Source organism: Myotis davidii, unplaced genomic scaffold, assembly GCF_000327345.1.
Source record: "Myotis davidii unplaced genomic scaffold, ASM32734v1 scaffold225, whole genome shotgun sequence".
Lineage (NCBI taxonomy): Eukaryota > Metazoa > Chordata > Mammalia > Chiroptera > Vespertilionidae > Myotis > Myotis davidii.
The window spans coordinates 1,602,646-1,628,403 of NW_006296222.1; the positions used below are offsets into that span (position 1 = coordinate 1,602,646).

At 41.7% G+C, this 25,758-nt stretch overlaps 1 protein-coding gene across 1 annotated transcript in view; it reads right to left on the bottom strand.

Annotated features, from left to right (window-relative positions):
- Positions 1-856: 856 nt before the first annotated feature.
- MARCH1 (membrane associated ring-CH-type finger 1) overlaps positions 857-25,758 on the bottom strand; it is a 247,043-nt gene continuing 222,141 nt past the window's right edge. The window contains exons 5-6 of the mRNA XM_006771061.2: positions 6,892-7,039; positions 857-2,127 (exon numbers count right to left, since the gene is read on the bottom strand). Of these exons, the coding sequence (XP_006771124.1) occupies positions 1,820-2,127; positions 6,892-7,039 (456 nt within the window). The 3' untranslated portion in view covers positions 857-1,819. The remainder of the gene's footprint in view (positions 2,128-6,891; positions 7,040-25,758) is intronic.

The following is a 25,758-nucleotide window of genomic DNA, read 5'->3' on the forward strand; positions in this document are numbered from 1 at the left end:
CATCACGGTTGCCTTTTCACAATAATAAATATGACAGCTAACAAAAATAAATCACCTCTTTAAAATGTAAGACATCTTTTTTGACAGGCCACTATATCTATAATCATTAGTCTAGCTCACTGCAACATCATTCACACCAGTTTTACATGAATATGCAGAGAACACAATAATCAACTGAACTGTCAAACCTAAACAACTCAATTTATTACTTATCACAGAATCTGTTGAATGTTTTTGCTTCCCAGCTGAGCAAGGGAGATACTGTCAGCTTTTAAAAATAGAGTTGAAATGCTTAACTATTCATCTGTCAAGTTGACACATTGTATGGATTTTTTTTTTAAAAAAGCCTTACACATTTGACTTAGTAACAAAATATTTAATTGTTATTTTCCCCTTCAGAAGTGCTTCATCATAGCAAACAGGTTTCTTGCAGAACCTTGCCCTGGGCAGATGGCTGTATCTTAGTATACTTTCGTTTTTTCATCCTTTAGTGACTTCGTCTAACTTTTCAACCAGCCTATTTAATTAGATTAATTTAGTGCTTTGTAAAAATTATAACATTTGTGAGACTTTGAGTGAAAGAGTGAATTAAGCTGTTGTTTTGAAGTATTCAGCTGTTGAATGAATCAGAGGCTCTGTCTCCAAGTTTAGGGCTGTGCTAAGCCAATATAGCTCATTCAAATTGAGATATGCTGCAAGGATAAAGTACAAACTGAATTTCAAAGACTTGGTTCATAAAAGGAGATGTAAACTACCTCAATAATTTTTTATTGAGATTAGGGAGAGAAACATCAATTTGTTGTTCAATTATTTATGCATTCATTGGTTGATTCTTGTATGTGCCCTGACCAGGGATCAAACCTGTGGGACCATGCTCTAACCAGCTGAGCTACCCAGCCAGAGTCAATAATTTTTTAATATTGATAATATGTTGAAATAACTTGAATACATAGGGTCAAATAAAAGACATTCTCAAAATTAATTCCACTTATTTTCTTCTAAAAGCTTCTAATGGGACTGCTAGAAAAATTTAAATTTACATAGGTAGCCTGCACTTGTAGCTCACATTACACTTCTGCTACACTACACTGTTTTAGAGGGTCCAGATAAAATATGGAACCTGAGACTTGATTTCAACTTATGTGGATATTTAACAGCCAAATAATTCCCTCCCCCCCCCCCAAATCTCTGAAAATCTTTTGTTCACCATTTAAATAGAATTCCAAGTTAATATCTTCAAATACATACTGTGTCTTTTAAAATCATGCATCTGTCAAAACAACTGGACTGCACTAACCATCAAATTCTGTTCTCCGTCAAAGTGTGAATATCAAAGATGCATCCTCCGAGTGTGCTTCTGATGTGCCTGAGGGGCAGTGCGGACAATTTCAAGCTTAAAACCAACTATGCTTGCTATTTCCAGACGAGATAGTTAAACATCACGAGGCCTTAGAAGAAATACATATTACAATTCAAGCCTGTGTTCTTAAACTCTCCCCTGCTACTGTGAAGACTCGTGTGCCCATTTGGTCTGATGATGAACATTGCCTGAAAGTATTCCTTGCTCCGGCGACTTTTAATCCTTTGAGACGACTCCTCAGCAAACTTGTCACGTTTCCGGATCACTTCAGACTCTGTTTCATGGGGTCTTATCATTTGGTGTCTCCTCCTTTCCTTTCTAAGCCAAATAAGGGAAACGAGTCAGTGAGAGAAAGGGGAGAAGATACAGAAAGTGAGTAATTCAGGATCATCTCTGTCATTTGTTGTGGCCGAGGGTTAGAAAGACCTTCTTTGAAGGAACTCCCACCTGTTGTATCAGTCACACTGGCATCACTTCTGGAGGGCTGTCTTCTGCGGGGGGCAGGGAGGGCAGGGAATTGGGACCTGTTTGTGACACAGGCACCACGACCGCATCCTTGGTGTCCATGTTGACGTTACACGAGAAGCTCTTCTCCTGCTTTTTGGCAGTGTCTGGGCAGTTCTGCACAAAGATTACACGGTTGTAGGCCTTCAACCTGCGCCACAACTGGACGTAGGCTTTACACTGTACATACATGAAGACGAGACCTCCTGTGAAGCCGATGGCCACCACAACCAGTTTTGTCCAGAATGGCCATTCTAGAACACCTTGAAGCAAAAAGAGAGAGAATGTTACCAATGTACTTGGTAATCTTTCTCCATGACCCCTTCAAAAGACCATGCCTGCCTGCTGTGGCGCAGTGGTTGAGCGTGGACCCATAAACCAGGAGGTAGTGGTTGGATTCCCATCAGGGCACGTGCCCAGGTTGCTGGCTCCATCCCCAGTAAGGGGCGTGCAGGGGGCAGCCGATCAATGATTCTTTCATCATTGATGTTTCCACCTCTCCCTCTCCCTTCCTCTCTCGGAAATCAATAAAAACATATTTTAAAATAATTGTGGGTAAGGAATTGATTGCTATATAAATGTTAAATTTTGTGGATAAGAATTATAACCTGAATTGCTTAATTGCTTCCAAATATTCTAAAGATGTTAAAATTGTATGTGAAGAAATTCTCTTTCCTACCTCCGTAATGATCTCATTTTTCCACTTATTATCAAGTGATCAGATACTACATTAGACTTTTGATATGTACTTTGACATTTATTCCTTGTAGCTAAATCTTTAAGGAGGACAGTGAACATAGTGAAAGAATCAGAATTTAAAATCCTTTTTAACAAGGTAAAGTAATAGATGTATGAGATTGTACCTATAAGTCTGCCTCCCCACCCTCATTCCCTTAAAAGAGAGAGAGAGGGGAGGGGTGGGGGAGGAGAAAGAAGATACCACATCTCACCAGAGAAGAATTCCTAAGTGCAGACATACATGCAATTGAGGATTGTAGTCACTTTAGTCAAAATTTAATAAAATTTTTATTTTGTTACTGAGAGCCACCACTTTCCTCTCCCCCCACCCCAATATGGCCAAAATAGTGTCATCGAAACATGTTTTCAATGTAAAAATCATTAATATGTTTATTATACAGAAAAGATAAAGGCTGCATCCCTTAAAAATGGAGGTAATACTAGTCTTTACCTCATGGGGTTTTAGTGTGGATTAAATGAATTCATAGTTCTTGACACAGAAACTGCTACAAGAATGTAAATTTGTTTTTGTTGCCGAGTGATTTAAATGCTACCCATCTTTGGCTGGCTTAATGGGTTGTAGATAAAGAGCAAAACTTTCACGGTGCCTATTATAACACATTTTTACTGCATTGAGCATCAATCTTTGGATGTCCCACCTGGACTCCAGGCAGGGAAAACCAGGAATCCTGGGAAGGAGGAAGTCCTCTTGGCTGCCAGCCAAGCCCCTAGCATTTGTCAGCACTACACCTCCTCACCTGTGCCCCTGGGCATGCCTTGCAATTCTAATTCCCTTCATGGCGAACAGCTCAGAAATCTCACTAAAGGTTAGCTAAAGGTCCTGAAATACTTAAGCGGCAACTCTGTGTATTGTGTTTGATAGGGAACACGCTAAACCTTCAGGCCACAATGACAATGGCTTGAAAAGTGGGATGTACCCACTGGCCCCTCTCAGACTCATATCTTTATAAGTCCCATTGGGTAAACCACAAGATTCCAGGTTGGTGTTTATGATATAGCTGCAGATGAGGCAAATTACTGATTTCCTCATCTTTAAAACTGACCTCTAAATTCTCTTCCAACTTTTAAGTTCCAATTCTCCTATCTTACGTAGCAGGTCACGTGACTGGAGGTACAGGGGGTGTGTTGGAAAAGCCTTCCTGAGTCCCCAACAGCAGAAGAGAACCTGTCTCACTGCACAGCCGCAGAACCGATGCAATAGTCATAAAAAGCACCCCATTGTTAAGTTGGGGTCTTTCAGCTGCGTGCTGAGGTTATATACAGTTACAAAATGTGTTTGTCTAATGGTGTGTATGGCTGATAAGACTGGGAGGTGGTTTTCTTCACTTTTATCCTGGTTGCTTCTCTCCAGCTGGGATATTATTTTAAAAAAGAAAGAAGTAAAAAAAAAGGAAAGAACAAAGGAGAAGTTTTACATATTTATAACCTTTTCCTTGTTTCAAGGGTAATACTCAGAGTAAACGGGCATGATATATGTGCCTTATTGTATAAACACAAAGTTTCCATTTATCTGAGGCAAGGCCAGGTTCATGGTGTCTTTGAAAAATGAATCATAAAAAGAACCTTTGGAGGTTAGGGTTAGTTTTACAAATGAGGACACAGCTTCTGAGTGACTAATGGTTTTGTTCACCATAACCAGCCAGAAACCAAGGTGAAACTAGAACCCTGGCCTCTGACAACCAGCCCAAGTCAGTGCTTATCACATTTAGATTGTTAACCACAGCAGCACATGTAATTAATTTAGAAAGGAATCATTTAAACACAAATGCTGAAAAAATATTTTATGGATTGCAGGGAAGTGATCTTGAACACATACGCTAAACAGGTGCTAAGAGCCACAGTTCTTATCTGCTGGACTCAGCCGCAGCCAGCAAAGATTTTGGAGCCTCTACTAATACCAAGCGCTCTCTGAATAACAAATCATGGCCCCTGCCCTGGGGATACGTAGAGGCTCACCAGTGAGTTACGCATGGGGAAAAAATCAATTGGTTATGCTCATCTTCTATGGTGCATACATTTGAAAAACTCTGGGTAACAATAAAATCTGTACTTCCAGTCTTTTTAAAACTTTTTTTTTCTTGGTCTGTGTTGTTTTCAACACATAAGTAGTATACCGGAGGATTCTTCTAGAATATGTGAAGATAAGGTACAAAGAGCAACTGTTCTCTCATTAGAGTTGGCAACATGGGTAATTCAGGATATTAAAGTTTCAAGCACCATGTATTTTTATTTTATTTTTTACCCTTCACAGGTGACAGAGAGAAAGGGAGTGAGGTGAGAGAGCTATCTGGGGCATCATGCATATTTAATCTGAAAGAACAACCAGTTTAGAACAAGAAGGTTTTGCCCAGCTAGTGTGGCTCAGTGGTTGAGTGTTGAGCTATGAGCCAGGAGGTTCATTCCCCAGTTAGGGGGCATGTAAGAGGCAGCCGATCAATGATTCTCATCATTGGTGTTTCTATCTCTCCCCCGCTTCCTCTCTCAAATCAATAAAAATATATTGAACAACAACAAGGCCCCCCCCCCCCCTTTCAGGATTGCTATTACAGTTCAAAAGATTTTGCTGATTTATAACCTCAATTCTGGGCAATTTATCCCTCTTCAAATATTTTTGAAGGTTTCTAAGATGGATGGAAAACATGTTGACTGGAATGATGCAGTTTTTTTCTTTTTTTAAAAAAGAGGTGTCCTTAATTTTCCCCTCACATGTGGCTGAAAGGACAGAAAGAGCCCTGCAGGCTCGTGTACCCGGACCAAATCGGGGTGACCCCTGGGAGAGGGCAGGGCCACACTGGGCAAGTTCATGACTCCCAAACACCAAACTCCGCGTTAGACATCTACAGATACGCAGTCTCTGGCTATCCTGTCTGCCCCAGATTGCTAGAAAACCCTGGAGTCGCGAGGTCGTATGTCGGGTATAGGAAGGTGGGCATGGTGGTGGAATGCCTCCGTTTTCCCATACATATGCAAGGCAATGTTTCTGGAGCGTTTTCTGTGACGTGGCGTGGGCCAGTCCCTGTACATATAGGGGACATGGACTTTTTTTTAAAGGTCCTACCTTCTAGGGAATTATTTAATAAGGACCTAATAGACATGCTTAAATCCAGCACCCCAGGAACAATGCATAATGTAGTTTTAAACAATGTAGTTTGACATGAATTGTATAGACATGAGTTAAGATTGAGCCAAAAAACAAACAAAACCTCACCCTACCTGTGTTTCTAACCACAGCACTTTCATTCTCTTTCAGAAGAGAGCAGCGGGATCTGTCTGTCACTCCGTCACGCCCCCTCCTCGGTCACCCCCCTTAAACATGTTGGTGCGCACTGCTGCCACCACGAGGGCAAGTGTGAGAATGCAACATCTTTCCTTTCTGCTTTTATGAAACCGAAGAGATATAGAAGTAACAAAGCTTTCCCTTTTAAAACTATTTTCCTCACTTCCTCTCATATTTTTCTTTCTTTCATGCTCCTTCTTTTTTGAGGGAGATGAATAAACATTTCATAACCGTGCAAAGATACAGTTACCATCTGAACAATTTCTCCTTTCAAATTCACCAGGGGTTTAATTTTGTTTCCCCTTCCCCCCGCGAGGAAGAGGGGGCTAGGGGACTATTTCTCACTATTTTACTGTCTATGTTTGAGGCTATATGGTAACACTGAGAGCCTGGTGAGAAACAGGGGGTACCTTCAGAAGTGAAGACAATCAATTTTAAACCACCGATGCACGTTAAATGGTAGACTATGCCTTAATGACTTTTAAACACCCTTCTTTGCAGACTCGACAGTCAAACCTAGTATGTTTAAAATTTCAAACCACAGTGCTAATCCTACCACATTACACGGTATTGAGTAACAAGCTATAACATTCTCTACCAGAGTATCATCTTATTCATGTTCTAAAAGAACCAATGATTAGGGTGAACTAAATAAAATAAAAGGCCTTCCATTTTTACAACTATTTGCCTTTGCAAAGGAGGAAGAACCTGATCCTTATCCAGCTGCTGTGAAGTCTGGAGTGGTGGATGGCATACAAGTACTTCTCCCCACCCAGGTCTCCATGGACTTCATTATCTCGCCTCTCCGCTTGGGACCCCAAACATCTAATGCTTTAGAGCCGGAGCACAACTGGAGAAGACTCAGTTTCCAGTACTGGTTTTTCCTAGTGCATCATACATGAAGATCTAAACTGGGGAAATGGTTTTCCTACCCAGCTCTGGGTATTGTCATAGAATCCAAGAGAGAGAGAGAAAAGGAAGGTGCTCTTACCATTGTCATTGCCTTGCCTGATCTCCTCCGCTGTCCGATCTATTAATACATACAAGGACCACACCACACAGGTGATGGCGATGACATGGAATGTGACAGAGCAGAATATTTTCCTCCTTTCGCTCGTGGTCATCTGTAGTTTCTCCCACTGCAATCAGAAACAAATCGCATGAGACTGAGTTTCTAACTAGGACATTTTGGCCCCCCATGTACACCCCACACAGAGATCAGGATTGGAGGGAAAACATGAAATGTTTGCCTTGCCAGAGGACACTCATGTTCAAATTAGTCTTCATGTTTAGAAAGATTTGAAATCATAACCTGTGGCATTATAGGTAACTCAGGTGAATATGAAAATGAAAACGATATTTTCCTAGTGTCCACATGAACTAAATCAAGTCACTTCTGTTTTGCTAGCCTACAGTTTTCTTGCCCCGTAGCATGAATGGGATACCTGTAATATTTTTAGAAAAAATTTCCTCCCAGGGTTCTGCATCTCACTTCTTTGCGGCACTAGGTTACAAGTACTAGTAGCAATAAATGATTTCTTCTTGGATGAATATGGAACCTGAGACAGTGTTGCATTTTTTAATGTATAAATTCAACAAAATAGTTGAATGGCTGTGGGAGGAAGTCAACATGGGTTCACAAGTCTTCTAGAAAACACTACTTTTGTTATCTGGGCAACATGAGGAAACCAGTGGAGGGCCCTCTTAGAGCAGTCTTGATTTTCCACAGTCACTACGAGTACAACGGCTGCCCCCCAGTCACCCCCTGTGCAGGGAGTTGAGGGCTGCTGACTCCGTCAGGGGGTGGTGGTGGGGGGAACTATTGTTAGAGTCATACATGATGGGTTATATGAGAGAATGTGTCCATTGTTAATTAAAAAATATTTTTTTTATTTATTTTTTGAGAGAGAAAGGGAGAGAAACATCCATGTGAGAGTCGAACATCAATCTGCTGCCTCCTGCACACACCCTACCAGGGATTGAGCCCTGACCAGGAATCAAACCAGCAACCTTTAGGTGTACAGGACCCCGCCCAACCAACCAAGCCACACCAGCCAGAGCAAGTCCATTATTAACTTGGAAGAAATAGACCCTCAAATGAAATGGCGATGCTTTGACAGCTAGGGTACCACTTCATTTTTGCACGAGGAACTGTGATTGTATTTTTCTTTGCATTATTGCTGTAGGAAAATCCAATCACGGTCTTATTAGAGGTGATGTCATGGGCTAAGCTTTCAACAATCTGTGATTCTTCGTCTTCGTCTTCTGTATTTACAGTGCTCTTGTTAAAGCAAAATCTTTAGAACTTCGAAGACCCCCACCCCCACATAAAATTCCAGGCACAACCCAATAGAACACAAGAGGGCATCCATTACGTCCATGCCCTGGCTCTGAGATGTGGGTGAAGTCCTTTAGCCTGGCTAGGCCCACTTGCCTCGTCATAAGATGCGAACTGTGTCCGAGGTTACGACAGAGCACTTTGGGGAGAGGATGTCCTTCTTCTCTTCCTTTGTTAACAGGCCAGTAATTCGACGGGGGTCGGCACTGTGTCCAGAGCAGAGCTGCTTTCCAGCCTTCCCTGGCAAAGGCGGACAGTGGCTGTTTGCCAGCAACGAGAGATGAGCGGCTCTCTATGGGCATACGGAGTTTTTCCATCCGGACCTGGAATTGCCCCTTCTCCCCCTCATTCATTTCCTCTTCTCTGCTCCCTGGAATTCATCGTTACCAGTGAGAGTCCCAGCAGTCACCTTGCAGCCTGGAGGACAGCCTTGCGCATTGGGGAGACCTCAGCCCGATGAGCAACAGCCCCGCCACCGCTGCCACTCACACGCCAGGAAAACAGCCCCGTCTGATTGAGCCAGATTTCCCAGGGCGCTGCTACTTGCTGTCAAAGCCATTGCCGATCAGTGACTGAGGCAGATGCTCCCTACTTCCCTTCCAGGATGACGCTTAAGATCCTATCGTTTCTTTTCGAGGAGGGCACGGTACTTCAAGTCTGATCAAGAGGCTCCAGAAAGCTTCTTAGAGAAAACAATGCTTTATTTACGAACACCATTCATTTCCCGCCCCTCACTGGCCAGTCAGCACACAGTTTTCTTTATAAGGGTTCATTAGAGCCAGTGGATAATTCACACTTCATCTTGTACTTTCTTTCTCATCAAACTACATTTTACATAGTAGTCCACGCAAATAACGGAGCGACCTTAGTACTGGGGCTAGGGGAAAACCACATGCTTCAATATCGAATCTATTGTTAATTAACCAATACTGAATTGAAAAAAAATCTTAATATGGGTATCTTGGCTTTCACAGGTAAGCCTGAGTTTTAAAAATTCGTTTTGTTATTGATCTATTGCAATGTTAATCTGAGTAATCTGTAGAAGTACAGAACTGATTTTCATTTGGTGATAACATTTTGTGATTTAGTAACTATTTCTTGCATCACCTCAATATTCAACAGGACCAAACACGCAGTGCAGGATGCTGCAGAAAAGCAGCTTTCCTTCTAAGTATTCCAAGTGGATGAGAATACTTTCAGTAACAAAATACGTGTATCAAATCAACCCTCAATCATAAAACTGGCTGTAGGGGAAAAAAAATCCATAAAAAGGGGTCTTCTTAAATTTGAGGAGAATTTTGATGCCGCGGCTGAAACACATTCTTCCAAATTAATGAACCGCAAATAGGAAAGTATCAGGGGCTGGCAAGGATGGACCAAGTCAGGTAAAGACTTCTAGTTCCAACAGTAGAAATTCTGAAGTTGTCACTTCCCAATCTCAGGAGTATTTTAAAAAGAGAAGTGCGAAGGGACCCTCTAACTTTCCTACTTTATAAATCCTGCAGGGACTATTCAGGAATTCACTGACAGCACACAGGGAAATGTGGTACCACAGCGCCCTCCTCTGCACGATCCAGTTACTGCAAACTATCGTCAGCACAAGGCATCACCAGATACCAGCCTTTGGTAAAATCTCAGAAATATGGACTAATTCGGGCAAGGGGCTGTCGGTTAAAGCCAAAAGTCCGTTATATCATAAAGTAGGTTTTCCAAATGCAAATGTCAAAAATGACAAAGTAGTTAGTTTACCTGTTTTTACTTATGTAGACCTTTTTGTGTAATTAAAATGAAGTATACAGGGAAAGTTTAATTTCATATAGAAGTTTTCTATATGTATTACACTAATTTTAAATGTATACCGAATAGATCTAGTAAACATATGTACCCACCAGTTACTGAGAGTAAACGAATGCACACAGCTGGGGCGTGGCTTAGTGCAGGTGGGAACATTGTGGGCACACGTTAAAACTGTGGTAGAAAGCCACAACAGGAGACTACAGAACCAATGATCCCGCGTGTGATGCGGTGTCACCACGTGGTAACCATTCAGTGCGATCACGAGCTAATCATTCGGTGTGATTACATGCTAATCATCCAGCTGATCATTCGCCAAACATTGTTACGACTGGTGACTCTTGGATTTTAACATGTAGACTGTAGTTGCAGATATGTAATATTTATTTATGTCGGTGAAATTACTAAAACATTTTTCCAACATATGGCCTATTTGCTAAAATTTGTTAAAAATAGCAATGAATTAATAACAAAAAATATATATAACCTGTTAGTTACAAGCAAATCTTGGTTAAAAGCATTTTAAAATTAACAGGGTATTAATTTTCACATATGACACATGGGCTGGAAATTTTGTCTGTTAAATCCAAAGTCTGTTAAATTGAGGTCTGCAAAATCGAGGGTTTACTGTATTTTATAAAATGTTCATCCATATCCTTGCATTTTCAGGTTTGTATATAAAGTGTGAACAAGTTTTACAAGCCTACACAGGGAGGAATGGATGGAGAAGGCAAGGACAGAATTCTTATTTTAACAAAGATGTCACGAAAGGGCCTTAGTTTAATATTTGGGATGCTGACATTCAATAAGAGTTCACAAAAGATTTTGTGTTGGGAAAGTGATAAAATGCACATAAGCATTTGTGCTCCCCTGCCCGGTTTTATAAAATAATGTGTGCTTATGCCCTGTGACCACGTGTATGACATTGACCCCTGTGACCTCTGCGGGCAGGGCTAATTAGGGAGCAGAGCCTCAGAGGGTGCTTGGCAGCACCACCTGGCACCTGTTAGAGAAGCAAATTCTCAAGTTCCTCCTTGAAATGAAATGGTCCTCTGTTGGCTCTGCCCTGCAGTGGATGCAGCGCGGCTCTCTGACAAGACAGCAACCTCATGTTCACTGGCCACCCACAGGGAACCAGGGCCACGGCCTTTCCTATGTAGGGGATTTATGAGTAAAATATCAGCCCTCAAATCCCTCTGTTTTAAGGTGACACATGTCTCTCCAAGTGGTGTCAGTGAAGCTGATGGAAATGCTAAGACTGAGCAGCGAGGGCAGGGCACGCACCCAGCACACCACCCAGCTTTCCATAACCCTTCACACTGTCAGCTCCCTCCCTACCCCCGTCAGTCACCCAGATCTCTCTACACCTTCACAATGGGGCACAAGCTAAGGTGGGCAAAGCCAGTTTCATGCAGTGGTCTCTGGCCTTGCTTCAGGACAGTGGCTCTCAACCTGTGGGTCGCGACACCTTTGGGGGTCGAACGACCCTTTCACAGGGGTCGCCTAAGACCACCGGAAAACACATATATAATTACATATTGTTTTTGTCATTAATCACTATGCTTTAATGATGTTCAATTTGTAACAATGAAATTGGGGGTCACCACAACATGAAGAACTGTATTAAAGGGTTGCGGCATTAGGAAGGTTGAGAACCACTGCTTTAGGATTTATAATCTCTGGGCCTCTGGTAGCTGGTTTGTTTTTCTTGGCCTTTGGTCCCTTGCAGAAACTCCTCAATAGTAGAAAGAATTAAACGGAACTTTGTTATGCATTTAGAAATAGTTGTAGAAGTGCTGCAGAGACGTAAAGTACAGCATAGGGAATACAGTCCATAATATCCTAGTAACGATTATGGGGCCAGGCAGGTACTTGAAATATCGGGGAGACCACTCTGTAAAGTATATGCTTGTCTAACCATTCTGCTGCATATCTGAAACTAATACAGAATAATATTGAATATAAACTGTTATTGGAAAAAAGAAGTATGCTACTGTATTTGCCTGAAAAGACTTCCACATTGGAGCAAATATTGTTTCTGTGAAAGTTTGGTGCAGGTTCTCTAATTTAAATTACTTGTATTCATATTCCGTCCTGAAACATAAATTCAAAAATTACTGCTTAATGAGAATACTTTTTAAATTTTTGTACCCATGGAGAAAAAATGCAGTTTATTTGCACAATATCAAAACACAGGAGATAGGGACTACTTAACTTTATCCACTTTCTTCTCTTCCTTGACACTTCCAGCTCCGTTCACAACCAAAAGAACCAGCATGATCAGCAAATCTATGTAGTGCTAGAGCAAGCAATTACCACCAGGTGGCGCCAAGCCCAAACTATTGCTAATACGAGCAATTGTGATCTTTCCGGTTCTTTTTTGTTTTGTTTTTCCATTTTCAACCAGACTCAGGAGCTCCCAGCTAGCCAGCTGCTCCCGATCACGTCATCAGCGCCGCATAAATGCAAAATCACATTTTGACTGTTTAAAATTTTCTGACCCTCCCTGCGTATCACATTATGGTGGAGTTTAACTGCATGTGAGTGACAACAATAGACAGAACAGGGAGTCTAAGGTTTATTTCATTATCTATATGCTTAAGAGATATTGTGCTAGAGGATAACAAGTAAATCCTAAAAAAATTCTGGGGCTTATAAAGTTGGTGAAGTTCCCAGAGGCCCCATGGGTCTGAGGCAGTGGTTTGTAGAGAGTGTTCCCCAGAAGCAAGCATTAACTTGGTTCTTTTTCAGTTGATTAAATGAGGAGCCCATTGGGCTGAGGCATTAATCCCAAGATGGCCTACGGTCTACATAAGTAAACAAACACCTAAGCCTGTAGCTCAGTTGGTTAGAGCATCATCCCAGATTCACCAAGGTTGAGGGTTTGATCCCCGGTCAGGGCACATATAAGAATCAACCAATAAGTGCATAAATAAGTGGAACAATAAATCAGTGTGTCTCTCTACATCTCTCCAATCAATAATAATAACAAAAACCTCAGCTTATAAATGCCTGGAGGTTTAAAAATCAAAACCTAAGGAGAACCAATTGCAAACAGCCAACCAGGCTTTAAGCTGTTGCCAGACAACTAATTTCCTTGCTCAGAAACAGAGCAAGGAAATGTTTCTGCACTTTCTCTGTAGGAGAAGTGTTTCTGCACTTTCTCTGTAGGAGTCTTTCTCCTGGCTCCTGTGGCTGGAGCACTCCTAATTACTTCCGGTTTGACACTGGTTGATTCCAATTGATTTTTACTCAAGTAAACTCTTAAAAATTTAATATATCGTAGTTTGTCTTTTAATATTAGAAATGCAGTAATTTTGGGCCTCACACCAGACTTACCAAATCAGAAACTCTGACGGTGGGGCCCTGCAGTTTGTGTTTTATTTATTTATATTATGTTATTGAGGAAGGGAGAGGGAGAGAGAGAAACGTCGATGTGAGAGCGACACAGGGATTGGCTGCCTCCTGCACGCCCCCTGACTGGGGATCTAGCCTGGAACCCGGATGTGTGCTCTGATCAGGAATCAAACCAGCAACCTTTTGGTGCCAGGGCTGCAGCTTGTGTTTTAATGAGCCCTCAGGTGACTCTAATTCGAACTAAATTTTGAGAATCACCTGCCTCATGAATGACGCTTGGCAGAGTTGTATGGTGACTTCAGTGGAGTCTATATTAGAAGTAGCATTTGTTACTCCATCATCAGTAGTCCGGGCAAGGAAAATCAACAAACCAGCTTTATTACCTGGCTTTAATCAACCTGTAATATGTCAGGTTAAGTAAACACAAAATCAGTGAATTTGTTTGGAGTTAGCTCATTAAACACTAAAACAAATTGTTTCATTTTTTTAATTCCACTTTTCAAATTAGTGTTTATGTACATTAGATTTTATGTAAGCCTACCAAAATCTAGTTTTACTGGTTACAGTTTCAAATACTTTGAGAGAGAACCAAACAACAGACTTTAAACATTTATAAGCAGTGATTCTTGAGACCTAATGGATCCTAAATTCATAAATATGCCTATAGTAAATAATGTCCCTCTTAGAAATGGATTAAAGAACCCTGGGGAAAATGTGACCTCTTCAGACTTTTAAATATTGGCTACCGTCTGATGACAGGTAGGAAACAAGAAAGCCAGGCTGAGATGGAGAGGGTGGGCAGTTCCCTGATTACTTAAGTGCTTACTGGGGGTCAAAAACCAGAAATTGTACGTGATGCAAACTTGTCTCTCAGTAGCATTACCAATAGCAATGTACATGGATCTCTTGGTTTTCTTCCCTCCATCACCATTTATCCCCCCATCCCTTCTTTTACCTCCCTGCCCCCCGCAATCACCACAGTTGTCTGTGTCCATGAGTTCTTTCTCTTTTTTTTTGCTCAATCCCCCCACACCCTCAACCCAACCCCCAACCTTCCCCTCCATAGCTGTCAGCCTGCTCCCTAACTATGACTCTGTCTCTACTTTGTTTGTTACATTACATTCCACACATGAATGAAATTATGTGGTACTTGTCTTTCTCTAACTGGCTTATTTCATTTAGGATAATGCTCTGCAGGTCCCCCCCCTGCTGTCACAAAGGGTCAAGTTTTTTCTTTTGTATGGCTAAGTAGTATTCCATTGTGTAAATGTACCACGACTCTTTCATCCACTCATCTTCTGATGGGCACTTGGGCTGCTTCCAAATCTTGAGGGGTGCATATATTCTTTCAAATTAGTGTTTCGGGTTTCTTCCGATAAATTCCTGGAAGTGGAATTGCTGAGTTGTAAGGCAATTCCATTTTTAATTGTTTGAGGAACCTCATACTGTTTTTCATTGTGGCTGCACCAGTCTGCATTCCCACCAACAATAGAGCAGGAGGGTTCCCTTTTCTCCACATCCTCGCCAGCACTTGTTGTTTGTTTACTGATGATAGCCATTCTGACAGGTGTGAGGCTTTGTTACTAAAGGCCAAACCTCAAATGTTATATACATAAATGCACTGTGAGTCTGCTGGTTACCTCCTGGAAACATCTGCTTCCCCCTAAAGTTCTCTCTTCCACCAATAATAATGATTTAGCATCTTTCCTACATGGCCCAATGAGAGGGGATGTCCTATTTTGGGTTGAATGCAGCTGCTCTGCTTCTCTTGAGAGCAGGACAGAGGAATGGGTCTGCCTTGCACCAGCATTGGGACCCACGACCAAACAAACAGGGAACGTGAGCAGTGAGGGCCGGACCGTGTGCCTAGATGAATCTGTGAAGTGTCGGTACCTGTAGGATTAACAACTACCATCAGTGCAGTCTGAGCACATGTTGACCTGGGGTTGGGAAGCAGCCACTGATACCCAGGCTGGGATGAGAGGGAGCACTGTAATGGCAGTCTTACTGAGAAAGGGTTTCTAAATTTTCCTGCAAAGAGAAGGAATAGTGGGAACCTGGAGTCAATGGCTACATTTTGCCAGCCCCCAGTCTGTCTCCTGTGGCACTCAGAGACGCTGGGTAACGGGCCTGACCTGAACATGGAGGGGAATAATGATGACCGTTATTCAGTTCCGAGAGTCCTTTAGAATTAAAAGGAGTTGTCTGTCTAATAGAACCCCGTGGGGAGCTAGTTCCCAATGCACACCCCCGGGGCCTGGCTGAATCCACCACTGAGGCCTCAGCTGGGCAGTCTCTCAGTGTGCTCTGTCTGGAGTCCGAGGCAGACTTGTTAAAAACAAGGGCTCTGGGTTCAAACTCTGACTCCGCCGCCCTGTGCTGTGATTTTGGGAGATCTAGGCACCTGGTCCGGCCCTCACTGCTCACGCTCCCCGTCTGCTCATGCTCCCCGTCTGCAGCACCTGTTTGACAGGGTTAAGTTTGGGAGAGCTAACACAGGCAATTACAGGACGGTATCAGGCGCCTGGAATTCAGTAAATGCTTTATCATAACCGGGAGCCTGCAGCACACACCCAGTTGAACTTGATTTGTCTTTATCTTCACGTGATCACATCACTGGAGGATGGAGAAAGGGTGAGTCCGGATTTGTTCATGCAGAACTCAGGCAGCCAAAGCCCCCTTTCCTCCCAAACCCCCGTCTATTTTCCAAGTATGAATAAACTTCTGTGAATAATGAATCTCATAGTAGGGAAATATAGTCTATTTCTGTTAACTGTAAGTGGCCGAGTTACTGTGCATATACTAGATAGATTCAGGTAAGAGACTGCACAATGATAGCTTTTTGGGGGGTGAGGATTGAAAAAATATGTATCACAGGTTATAATCTATGCCCAGTAAGTTTTCATTCTTTTTGTCTGGAAACTTAATTCAAAATGTTATGTAAAGACTTCCCAAAGAAATACAGTACTGTTCTGAGGGACAGTTTTCATGGAAGGTTGAACAAGGGCTCAAACATGCCAGACCCCAGGAAGCATCCCTGTGAGTGTGTGGACTATAACGATGTCTCCTCTGAGTAACGCAGGACATGAGAGGCAGCCTGGTCGAAAGGTCCAGAAACATGCCCCAGGCACCTTTATCTAGCTGCCTTCCTGACCGCAAAGCCCAAGAAGAAGATGAAATGGCTTTCTCCTCAAAGTAATTAACTTGGGTTTGATGAAGACTCAATATTTGCTTTTCTTTCTTTTTTTTTTTTGAATCCAACTGATATAATAGTGCCTTACCGAGAGACCTCACATCACCGTAGTTATGAAAGTACTTAGAAAAACCCGGTTGAGTAGAAAGGCAGAGGTGTTATAATGGCAAATTCAACTTACGACAAAAATCCAATTAGGATTGAAATGCCATTTTAAAGCTTTAAAAACAGGTGCACTTATTTATTTTTATTTAAAAATGTATTTTATTGATTTTTTACATAGAGGAAGGGAGAGGAATAGAGAGTTAGGAACATCAATCAGCTGCCTCCTGCACACCTCCTACTGGGGATGTGCCAGCAACCAAGGTACATGCCCTTGACCGGAATCAAACCTGGGACCTTTCAGTCCGCAGGCTGATATTCTATCCACTGAGCCAAACCAGGTAGGCCAACAGGTGCACTTATTTAAAGAAATAGTAAACACATGTTGTATTGAAACGCTTGTTTACAGTGGGAGCTATCAGTTACTAAGAACTGTGGCTCAGTGCTGTTGCAGACAGAGGTTTCCACTACCAGATGAGAAGTTGTCCAAATGCAGACACAGTAGAATCAGTGGCCAAAAGATCATAGAAGATGTTACAAAACAACACAACACAAAAACAAACAAACGGGTAGTGGGGGCATGTGGAGAGAAGCAGAGGATAGGGTGGCGGGTGAGGAAAGAAGCACAGTGACAATCAGGTGACCCAGGCCAGAAGCCACAGAGAGTCCCTGGGGCACTGTGACTGGGGTGAGAGCCTGGGCAGGAAATAGCAACTGTCTTAGGGCAGGTGACCTACCTCCTTAAGCTCTAGTCTTCTCATTGGTAAAATTGGGACAATGACACTCTCCCTTGTACATGATTGTGGATAAAATTATTCGAGACAATACCCATCAGTAGTTAGCACAGAGCAAGCCCTCAAGTAAACCAGGAGTTCCTAACTGGTTTATGAAACAAAGTCTTACATGATTCACAGATGTTTTATTAGACCCAGAGGGGGCTTTAAAAAATTATAATTATTTTTTAATTCCTTGAAATGGAACAAATTCAGTTTTCCTTAGTCCCACTATTCTCTTTGCCCACTTTACTCATTCATAGTACTTGCTGGTGCCTGTGAGTAACTGAATTTGTGTCCCTTGTAGTATCAGCAGCGATAAGCAGGGTTTGCCAGAGACATAGTAGCCACGATGTGTGAAACAGGCACCCAAAGCTTTGGGGATCTTGAAAAGAGCTGTGGGTATTAGAAGCCAACATGTAGAGGTGTCAGAAGGGCCACCAGGTACTAAAAGATGCCCAGAGGGAGCAACCAGAAAGATCTAAGTTATTGTGCTGATGTGCTGGAAACTGTCCTGTGAGAATATCAAGCTGACTGATATAAATTCTCTAAAAAGACTGTGGCCAGTAAATTCAAAGTTACTAAAATATTTGTAAAAAGCAGATTAGCTCTATTATTCGGTCGACCTTATCAGGATTAACATTTTCTCTTCTAGACAATATATGTAAGTTGCACACCACATATATATCTAGATATTTGTGAATCTGACATTATATGAAACCATTTTCTTATAAACCTTTTCTGATTTCCCATCGTTTCCCTTCAAGGAATTTATGAGATGGGATTTCTTAAAAGTTTTGAGAAAGGTATTTATAATATAAAAAAAACCACCAAGAACAACACCCCCCCCCCCCAAAAAAAAAAAAAAAATGAGTAAAATCACACACTAGAGGGTGCAATAATATCACACATAATGATTGGAGAAAAAAGGAAAGATGAACAAATACTTATTTTATAGGTCTATCTAGCAGGGAGATGCTATGTGGTAGTTAGGCACATCTGCATTGAAATTGCCATGGTAACAGTTAAAATAGCAAATTCCTAGGTTTTGTCTAGATCCGGATCTGGGGGCGGGCTTATGAATTGGCATTCTTAATGAACACACCAAGTGATTTTTACGTATGCTGAAGTTTGCAAACTAATTCCCCGAGGAGAGAAAATTCCAGGCAACTGTTTTACAGATAAGTTCTAATTTATAATCCTTTTTCACAAAAGTGAAAATATTTCCTCCCCCTCCCCCACAAAAAACCCCACCCAAATCTGAGTTGATGAATATCCTGTAAGAACACAAATTACTTAAAGACTTAATAGATGCGTTTAAACAAAGTTTCTTTTAAAATATCTTAACTAACACGGGGTGTTCTGTTTTCCTTTGAAGGTTATGGTGACAAATATTATCTCTGGAAGAGATATCAGTCTGTGACTGCTTCAGGCATATTGAATCAGCAGAAAATCGATGGTGCGGTCCATGGAATACTTAATTACGGACTGTGACTTCATAAAGAAAACAAAGAACAATCGGATTACATTTCATCAGATGGCATATTCCCTCCTCTTGAGATTGAAGTCCTTGCCTGGGACTGTTGCAATTGCCACTGCCACCTTCGATGTCCTTTCTCAAGCCCACTTCTATTCCCGTTGTGTGTTCCTCTCTTCCTGCTGCTTCGTGAATACCCACAGCACCTGTGGGGTCTACAGGGGCCTGTTGTCACCCTTCGTGCTTAAATAAGAGCCTTGCAGTGGAGGAGGAAGTACCCAACCACCAAGGAAATTCATAGAGACTGGAAACATTAGAAAATGCCAAAAAAGACCCACTTTTACTCCCTTGTTTTCTAGAAGAAACTGAGGCCCAGGAAACGGAATGGATTTGACCAGGATAACATTGTAAGTGATGGGCAGGTGTGTTTTTCTCTAGTTTTACTGAGTAGATTTTCTTCCGTTCACGAGCTAATTAGCGAAGCATCACAACATACCAGATGCTTCCTAGGAGTTAGGGAACAACACAGGCAAGATTCCTGATTTTGTGACGTTTACTATTACATTAGTGTCATAATCATGCGTTTGTTGGAACAGGGGGCTGTATAACTTCCCTTCAACAAGAGATGATGGGCTTTGATTCCATCCCGTCCCCCACTGGTCTTTCATTGTAGGTCTGTGTGTATGCATGTGTGTGTGTAGTTGTCTTTCTAAAATATTCCTTTGGGTAGCAGCAAAGGAAAGAGAAGTTTCTCCATGGAATCTCTGTTATACAATTCTACTGCCAGTCCTATTGTCAATGCTTACTTTCATGGCTCAAAAAAAAAAATCCTTGCCACCTATTTCCAACCTGCTTTAATAGTGCTGTCATGTCTGAACATTGCAGGTAATGTGATTGGGCTGAGTTTTGTTGTTGTTGTTATTGTTTTATTTCACAATCAGTCTTTTAGCAAAATAACATTTTGAAATAAATCTCAAACAGATTTAAGTTATACATTAAGAGGCAACTTCAGCTAAAAGGGCAACCAATAAAGCTTTAATCTAACTACTGATTCAAATTTTGTATATAATAATTCAACTATAATGCAAATAAAACAAATAGCTTTAGTCTATATATTAAAATCAGTTTTATCAGTACTTTGACATCAAGCTTAATTAATTGGCTTGATATAAACTTGATTTGGCATTTTAGAGACAGCCTTTGCTAAGAATTTTGTCCTAGCGCTAGCCAGGTTGGCTCAGCGGTTTGAGCATCAGCCCATGGACTGAAGGGTCGCAGAGCGTGTACCTGGGTTGCAGGCTCATTCCTCGGCCTTGGTCTGGCATGTGCGGGAGGCAACCAATTGGGATATGTGTGTCTCTCTCTGCCCCTCCTTTCCACTCTCTAAATCAATGAAAAAAAAATCCTCGGATGAGGATTAACAACAATTTTTTTTTCCCTAAAACTGAAGACTTTTTTTTTTTAAGAGCAGAGTTCTTCCAAGTTTCCAGAGGTATACATTCCCTAAATTTTATGTAAGAGTATTGTTCGTATTTTCTTTTTCTGGGGAGAGGTCCATAATGTTCATTGGATTCTCAACAAGGTTGGAGACACTTTCCAGATTAAAAGCCCTGGCTTTAAACTGCTCTCCCTTGAATTGCTTTAACAGTAATATAACTTCTTGCAAAATAGGGAAGTACCGGGTCAGGGAAGGGAAGAAGGTACATATTCTCTCCACAGGCTGGAAATGAAACTTGTGGTTCAGGGGCTTGACATTGTTAAACAAAAATGTTAACTCCTGTGGCTGAATGGCTTTTGTAAAGAAAGGGTTTATGAGGCCACTGCGGACCTAGAGGGTATGACATTAAGTGACATACGACAGAGAAAGACGAATACAATATGATTTCACTTATATGTGGAATCCAAAGAACAAAATAAATGAACAAACAACTCAGAAACAGACTCCTAGATACAGAGAACAAACTGAAGGTTGCCAGAGGAGATGAGGGTTAGGGGAAAAGGTGAGAAAGGTGAAGGAATTGAGAAGTACAGATTGGTAGTTACAAAATAATCAGAGGGAATCGAGTCAATAATACTATAATAGCCATGGACGGTGCTAGCTTGCTACTAGACTTACCGGGGGATCATTTTGTAAGTTATGTAAATGTTTAGCCACTATGCTGTACACCTGAAACTAATATGAAATAATATTGAATGTCAACTGTAATTGGGGGAGGGAGGAAAGACCTGTGTGGGAGTCTCAACCAGCAGCAGCATGGCTAGGTAGAAACAACAACATGCCTGTGGTCCGGAAGTTCTGCAAGTATTTTCTACATCAAGGAGGGGGAGAGAGATGTAAGCCATTCTGAAACGATTTGCATTAGCTGTAGCAAAAGGGATGGGGCAGGTGACACGGGAAGCTCCGGGATGGGCACAGCAGGACCCGAAAAGCTAATGTGTCCCTCAGAAGCGGAGGCTCCTGGGGGTCAACTGTGCCTGGCTATTCTCTTTTTAGATCATCTGGGAAATAGCCACCTGGAAGTTAATTTAATAATTCCAACATACACGAAGGCCTGTGAGCAGTGTTGTTGGTTGAGCCCCGCAGTGGCTAACTGATTAACCCCTTTTGGTCTCTTCCTTCTGCCCTCTGTCCGGTCATAATTTAATTTAGGACATCTCAGGATTTTCTCCTTGTCAACGTGTTTGGAAAACAAAGAATGGCTCTGTAACCGTCATTGGCTCCTCATCTGCGGGACTTAGATGGGATTCCAAATCCTAAATGCTGGTTCTCAGCCTGCTGGGTGGTAGGAGAGGATGGGTAAGGCTCCTGCATGTTCACCTGGCAAGTTCAACTGTGTCCCAATATCCTGCTGTCTGTGATAGACAACCGTGTCCCATCCTACCAGCCCCCAATCTACTTTCCCTCCAGTGACGAAGTCATTTGGAAGCGAGGGAAGCATCCGGGTGGCTAAGAATCCCATTTCAGTTCAGAGGACACCAGAGCCATCTTGCTGTGGACCTCCCAGGGCTTTTGCCAAGAAGCCTGTGCTGTGCAATGCTCCTTTAGGTCAGTTTGCTCTCTATGTGCAATTTCTTGGGGCACCGGTGACATTCTAGAACAGATTCCTTATTACCTCCGAGCTTATGAGTGAGACATGAATGTGAGAGGAATTCTCATTCTAATATTTATTGCCCAGCTGATGTGGCTCAGTGGTTGAGTGTCCACCTATGAACCAAGAGGTCACAGTTTAATTCCAGGTCAGGGCACATGCTCGGGTTTCAGGCTGAGCCTCAGTAGGGGCAGTGCAGGAGGCAGCCAATGGATGATTCTCTCTCATCATGGTGTTTCTATCTCTCCCTCTCCCCTCTTCTCTGAAATTAAAAAAAAAATATTTATTTAGTAGTGTCATTTTTTGCCTGTCTCTTTAGAAATCCAATAAAAATGGGTTGGCCTTCCTTCTTTCTCTTTGTCCTCATTCCCAGTTACTAAAATTCTGATTATAAACACCTTTCCCCACTGCAGATTCAGCAGTCAGTTTCTCTAGTATCATTGGATTCCTGCAAAGGATAGAAATTAAATGGTAAACCAATCTAGTATGATTCTAAGAATTTATTATAAAGATAGAGGTGAGGTTCAGTTACCCACATTGAAAATGGAGCAGGAAGGGATCATATTCCCATTAAACATCCCCTTTCTACCAGAGATCATAAAAGCTTTCCGATGCTTGAGCTGAGCATGACAAAGGGGGAAAGAAGAGAGTGAGCTTTGGGTTGTGTGAAAAGGCATGGAGTTGTGTGGGACAGAGACCTGACTGAGGGAGCTGCGAAGACTGAGTAGGACCGTGAGGTGAAAGGCAGGAGGTGAGGTGGGAAGAGTGGGCAGCCAGGATGATGATGAGCCTTGATTATCAACTTGTAGCACAGGGCTGTAAGGCATGGGATCGACACAGAGCAACTAATGTGCAGAGAGAAGTAGAAAATGTTCTTCCTGTATTTCCTTCATTGAGTTTTTTCTATGGAAATTTCTTTGTGACTCATTGGGGTGTAAAAGCAAGACCAGAAGGGACACGGGGTTGGCTAATGTTTTTGAGTGAGACAATGAGAACACCTTCTCGGTATTTTGGAGGAGATGGGGGGATGGGAGAGCTGAGAGTTCTGGGGAGTTGCTGAGGAGAAGAGGGAAAGTTCTGGCTTTATGATTGGATTCCTCTGCTGCAACTGAACTCACCAAATGCAGAGATGAATGAATTTGGGGACAAAATCTACAGAGATCAGATTACATGGAGCAGGCTGTATAGATGGAGCATGTGGAAACAGGAAAAGTAAGTTGTAGGACCTTGCTGAAAGCAGGTATAAGGTGTAGATTGTCCCTGACCATGCATTTGAAGTTTGGGCCAAGTTTAAGCAAATCTCCAAGGAGTAAGGCAGAAAAGACCATGATTTTAGAAAGATCATTATTTCAGCTGCTTGGAGGATAAGCAGGAGAGAGGGTGGCTACCGAGTAGCCCCTGCAACTAGCTTTTCTCCTCAGGTCAGGGAAAGAACTGAAGTCCTGACAATGGCTCTTATTAGATATGACTTTTGTTTTGGAAAACATTGGTCGTCTCATGGGTAAACTCCCATAACTTCCTGTCTTCAGACTAAACGTGTATTTATAACTGCATCACACCCTTCTTACTTCCTTCCCTGTTATTGAAGAGGAGAAAATGTCCCTCCTGCAGTCTAGAATAATCATTCTCTATGACCTTTCACCCCATGATTTTCACATTTATTTTTACCTTCTAGAACTTGATTTTTTTAAAAAAATATTTTTATTGATTTCAGAAAGCAATGGAGAGGGAGCGAAAGATAGAAACATTAATGATGAGAGAGAATCATTGATCGGCTGCCTCCTGCACAACCCAAACTGGGGATTGAGCCCACAACTCAGGCATGTGCCCTGACCAGGAATCAAACCAGTGACCTCCTTGTTCATTGGTTGAAGCTCAACCACTGAGCCACACCGGCTGGGCTAGAACTCTCTTTATACATAGCCACCTTCCCTTCAACATGAAAACCTGCTTGTATGTCTCTCTCAGTTTTTACTTCACAATAGTTTATTATTTTAGTAACTACATGTTCATTATAGAACATTTAGAAAATGCAGAAAAGTAAAACAAATAAAATCATTTTAAATATCATCTGCAATGTATACCTTAAATTTTCTTCATGTGCACATAACATACATTAGAGTGTAAACATTCAGATCAAATTGAAATTTTTTATAGTTTTTTAAAAATGTTTTTATTATTTCAGAGAGAGGAAGAGAGAGAGGGAGAGAGAGAAACGCAAGTGAAGAGAATCATTGATTGGTGCCTCCTGCATGCCCCCTACTAGAGATCAAGCCTACAACCTGGGCATGTGCCCTGACCAGGAATCGAACTGTGACCTCCTGGTTCATGGATCGACATTCAACTACTGAGCCACGCCGGCCAGGCTTGAATAGAAATTGAAGTCTTATGTTTCTTTATTTCTTTGGAGCACCAGCAGAACGGAGATGGGAAGAAACAGAGTGCTTGACATTGACCATTAGTAAAGTCTAAAGGCAGGTTTCTTTTGTGCTGAGAAGAGATCAGAGAATGGAGGGAGGAGGCAATTTATACCCAGGCTGGGAGCCATGACCAATACAGGTCATCTACTCGATTTGATGTGTGCTGACCACCAGGGGGCAGTGCACATTGAATGAAGGCCCTGGCCAGCAGATGGCAGCCAGGGGAAGGAAGGCCCAGGCTGGCCCTATCCATGCACGAATTTCGTGCACCAGGCCTCTAGTTGAGAAATAATGGACATTTATACTCCATATACTTAAAGTGTAAGAAGTTGGCCAATTTTGACATGCATGGTATTATACACCTGTGAAACTTGCACAATCAAGAATACAACCATATCTATCCTTCCATTTCCTCTTATCCTTTTGTATTTCCTCCCATCCTTCACCAGGCCCCCTCACCAGGCAGCCAGTGATAAGTTTTTTGTCACCACAACTTAGTACACATTTCCTATATGAATGGAATGATATGAATGGAATGACAACACTGCTTGTTCTTTTTTATCTGGCTTTTTTCACTCAGCATAATTATTTTGAGATTCACCCATGTCGTGTAATGTATCAATATTCATTCCTTTAATTGATGGTAGTATTCCATTGTATTGCTATACTACAATGTGTTTATTTGTTCACTTGATGAACATTTGTGTTGTGTCCAGTTTGGGGCTATTAAAAATAGAGCTGTAATGACCCTCCATGTACAAGTCTTTCTATGGACATACACTTTTATTTCCATTGGATAAATACCCAGGGGGTGAAATGGCTAGATTGTCTGGTTGGTGTACATTTATCTGTTTAAAAAATTGCCAAACTGTTTTCTAATGTGGTTAGACCACTTATGTTTCCACCAACAGTGTGTAGAAACATTAAGAGGATTCAAGTTCTTCCATATCCTTCCCAACTCTTGGTATGATCAGTCTGTTTGATTTTGGCCATTTTAATAGGTATGTAATGGTAGCACTGTGGTTTTAATGTGCATTTCTCTAATGACTAATGCTGCTGAACATCTGTTTATATTTTTATTTGCCAGATGTATATCTTCTCCGGTGAAGTGTCTATTGAAATTTCTTGCGCATTTTAATTTATTGGATTGTTTTTACTGTTAAACTTTCAGGATTCTTTATCAGATATAGAATTTGAAAATATTTTCCCAAAATGTGGCTTGCCATTTCATGATTTTAACAGTGACTTTTGAATAGTATATGTTTTTTATTTTGACCAAGTCCAATCTAGATCCATGACTTCTTTCGTGGATCTT